Source organism: Anoplophora glabripennis, unplaced genomic scaffold (assembly GCF_000390285.2).
Source record: "Anoplophora glabripennis isolate ALB-LARVAE unplaced genomic scaffold, Agla_2.0 scaffold1301, whole genome shotgun sequence".
Taxonomy (NCBI): domain Eukaryota; kingdom Metazoa; phylum Arthropoda; class Insecta; order Coleoptera; family Cerambycidae; genus Anoplophora; species Anoplophora glabripennis.
In genome coordinates this window covers 1-4,090 of record NW_019417610.1, presented here as the reverse complement: position 1 = coordinate 4,090, position 4,090 = coordinate 1, and the positions used below count along the sequence as shown (strand labels likewise).

The following is a 4,090-nucleotide window of genomic DNA, read 5'->3' as shown; positions in this document are numbered from 1 at the left end:
ACTCATTTTCTCACATAATTTAATTTGTCCTATTTTCTCCAGTGGCGTCACAACAAGATACCAGCTTGATAAAAATAGAAAAAAATATGGTACGCCACTGCTTTTTGGTAAGTTTGAAATTTTTCTCAGATTTAGCTATCAAAAATACAACTTTTTTGTTATTTACTTTTTTTCCTATCTCGCTTTGTTTAGACAGAAATAAAACTTTTTGTTTCACACAGTTTATTGTAAGATAATAAAAAAAATAAACAACACGGTATGGAAAAACAACTTATTGTATAAATAGACTTCAAAGGAGCTGTTGGAAATGCCCGCCATTTCGTTCTACACACAACTTATAGCGACATATCAAAGACCGCCTAACGTCTCTCAAATGATGTGGAGTTATTCTGAGAGCAGCGTTCCGGATTCGTCGTACAAGTTCCTCTTGCGAGTTAACAGGCGTAGAGTAAACTGCATCCTTAATAAATCCCCAAACAAAAAAATCCAAAGGTGTTAGATCAGGCGATCGCGGAGGCCACCCAACTGGACCTCCACGATCCACCCATCCCATCTCTGTAGATACTCTGTATTCAGCCAGTTTCGTACCACCAAAGAGTACTGGGAAAGGCATCCATCTAATTGAAAAAACGAGTCTATTCTTTGTTGAAAATGAGCATCATCTAGCATGTTTCATGCTAGGTAGTTAAAAATTCAAGAAATAATTATTGACCGCTTAATCTATTGGGCAGGATGTAAGGTCCCAACAAAAAATCCTTGGCAACTCAAAAGCAGACATATTCACGGCACACTTTGTAACAAGTAAATAAATAAATTAAGCAAATCTCGAACCTATTCATGAAAATGTTTTATTTCTGACTAAACAAAGCGAGATAGGAAAAAAATTAAATAACAAAAAACGTTGTATTTTTGATAGCTGTAAATCGAAAACGACGCATCTATACATATATGCTTACATGAACTTATTTTTTAAAGAACTTAGTACAAGTTGTGAAAGTCCTGCTACAAAAAACGCGAACACCCTGTATATATTTGCTACATACGAATGCCCAGTATTATAACCTATACTTCGGTTAGAGGGTGTGGTATATAACAGAATGGCAAAATTACATAACAGTATTTAGCTTGTTCTTATAAGTACACCGTGTCCACCTAGTGCGCGTAAGTCCAATATCTAGGTTAATGAAAGACATAACTTAATTTTTTTTCTACAGAGTTGCCTACTTTCCCGAGCTGCACAAAATGAAAATATATTTGCATATACAGGGTGCTAAGTTTTTCCTGGGCAGGTACCAACTTAATTTTTTTAAATGGAAACCTATATTTTTATGGCATTATCGAATTCTACGTGAAAAATTAACGGGTCTTTGTGTTATGATCCCCATTAAAATATTGATAGTTTTAGAGTCACTTCTAGTAGTTGACATAATTATGATTGTATGACAGCTAGAAATAATTTTTTTTCAGGAACTGTAGAGTGAAGATGGCTCTTTCAAAAAACGTATCAAAAGTTGACCTGTGATATACAGGGGGCAAAAAAAATCGTGCCAAACTTGATAATTTAAAATTTGAAAAATCTCGACTTTTTCAAATAGAACACCCTGTATTTTATGATTTCATTAGATGCTTTTCTGTATTTTTTTAATAGCTTTCCCTATACCTAAGTTGCGTAGTTTTTGCAAAAAAAAAAAACATTTTTATATAAAATACCGAATTTGCGCCCGTTCATTTGTCGGGAAAAATATTGTAAGGGTATTTATTTTTATTAAATTTATTAGTTGTCTAGCTACACTATTTAAAATAAAAATTTATAACTGAAAAATTTAGATATTTGAGTTTAATAAATAAGTCTTTACTTTAGCATAAAATCGCTACAAGTGATTAAGAATTAGCAAAATATGGGAAATGTTTGCTAGCAGTACGTATTTACAAAGCAAATAATCCAAATTTACAGACATTCCCACTGTTTTGAAAATGTGAAGGAAAGGTTTTAATGAACAGCAAATGCAAATTATGAGAAAACTACCATGAGACATGAAAGTAACAACGATAATATTTAGTATAATGTTGTGGCGTCTGCTGTTGAAAATCCAAATATTAGTGCCAGGAGGAAATTAGTAGTAACCTTGGAGTTTTCAAAAGCTTGGCAAATAAAATATTGAAGTTTCATCCGTATCATATTGAAAATCAAGCACTGTTACCGTAGTTAGGAAAGTTATTAGTGAAATTGGAGATTAAAAAATTTGAATGAATAGAATTTTGTAAAGAAATAATCGCAAGCTAACTTAAAATAAATACCCTTCAATATTTTTCCCGATAAAGGAACGGGCGCAAATCCGGTATTTTACATAAAAATGGATTTTTGCAAAAACTACGCAACTTAGGTATAGGGAAAGCTATTAAAAAAATGTAGGGTCTACAGAAAGGCATCTAATGAAATCATAAAACACAGGGTGTTTTATTTGAATAAGTCGAGATTTTTCAAATTTTAAATTATCAGGTTTGGCACGATTTTTTTTGCCTCCTGTATATCGCAGGTCAACTTTTGATACATTTTTTGAAAGAGCTATCTTCACTCTACAGTTCCTGAAAAAAAATAATTTCTAGCTGTCATACAATCATAATTATGTCAACTACTAGAAGTGACGAAACATAAGAAAAAAAATGAAAAGTCGATTATCTCGAAAACTGTCAATATTTTAATAGGGATCATAACACAAAGTCCCGTTAATTTTTCACGTAGTTGGTACCTGCCCAGGAAAACTGAACACCCTGTATATGCAAATATATTTTCATTTTGTACAGCTCGGGAAAGTAGGTAACTATGTAAAAAAAAAGTTATATCTTTTATTGACCTAGATATTGGACTTACGGGCACTAGGTGGACATGGTGTATACTTGTATACTCCGCCAATCATAAAGAAGATATTTTTTCGGCACCTTAAATCATGATGTAGTGATGCTGCAAAATCAAGATTACATTAAAACATATGTTCTACCGGCTGGTGATTGGTGCAATTTTTCACGAAATTCTATTCAACCAATCACCGATCGCATTATCTCGACCGAAAGCGTAACGGTTTGTCATTGTTCATTGTAAATGAGTCATTAATATTAGTGACGTTAAGTTTTAGGGATTTTTGGTCCACAGTACCAGACGTGAAATGTTACGTAGTTGGTAAACATTTATGAAGGCTCTGTATCTTTATGGGTCTACAGGTGCAGTTTTTGGTTAACAAATGAGCGGTTTTAGGGAACAAATGAAATATTAAACTTTGGATTCATTTTCAAGATTTGTGCTTCAAGGAATCTGTTAGCTCAACGAAGTTAAACCTAGATATTAATTTGGCAGTTTGATGACATTTTTTGACGTATCGAATATTTGTTTTTTAGGCTTTCTTATTTATTAAGTTGGGCTAAAGCATATACAAATTTTATGCCGAAACAATGAGACATTTAGGGATTAAATTTTTTTCGTAAAAAAATTTACGTATTTTATAATTATAATTTATCAGGATCTGTTCAAAATTAAACATATTTTAATTTAAATACAAATTTTAGCAACGTTTACGAACTGCCAAATGAAATACTCTATATAAAAGTTCCTATTTTGCACACATGAATATCTTGATAATTATTGTACAACTTGTGTCTCGACAGACTTTTGCAGTGTGTATCATTTTCTTTAACATTTCACAAATTTAAATCAATTCATGTGGAATATACAGCAATAAATTTTAAAAAAGAAGCGGGAATTGCAGGTTATGCAGTCGTTCTTTAAAAAAAAAACATTATAAAAACTTAATTGTGGTAGGTATAAATATAATTTCCTTAACTTATTTTGAGTAAAATAAATCTAAATAGACTTACCCACCACACTGAGGTACCCTCTTTGACTTTTCATAGGGTCTGTATTTATTTGACACATATACCACCCATGATCTGATTCTCGTACATCCTTTATATGTAATCGCCAAACATCGTTTTCCGTGTGAAAAATTCCAATGCGATTATTCTTCGTGATCACATGATTATGAATGGTAAGGATAGTTTGAGTATCCACCTTTAACCAGGCCACCTAAAATTAATA

At 32.1% G+C, this 4,090-nt stretch overlaps 1 protein-coding gene across 1 annotated transcript in view; it reads right to left on the bottom strand.

The window, feature by feature from the left end:
* LOC108914276 (neuronal growth regulator 1-like) overlaps nt 1–4,079 on the bottom strand; it is a 14,295-nt gene extending 10,216 nt beyond the window's left edge. Inside the window, exon 1 of the mRNA XM_023456432.1 lies at nt 3,871–4,079. Coding sequence (XP_023312200.1) covers nt 3,871–3,928 — 58 coding nt within the window. The 5' untranslated portion in view covers nt 3,929–4,079. The remainder of the gene's footprint in view (nt 1–3,870) is intronic.
* Between the last annotated feature and the right edge of the window lie 11 nt (nt 4,080–4,090).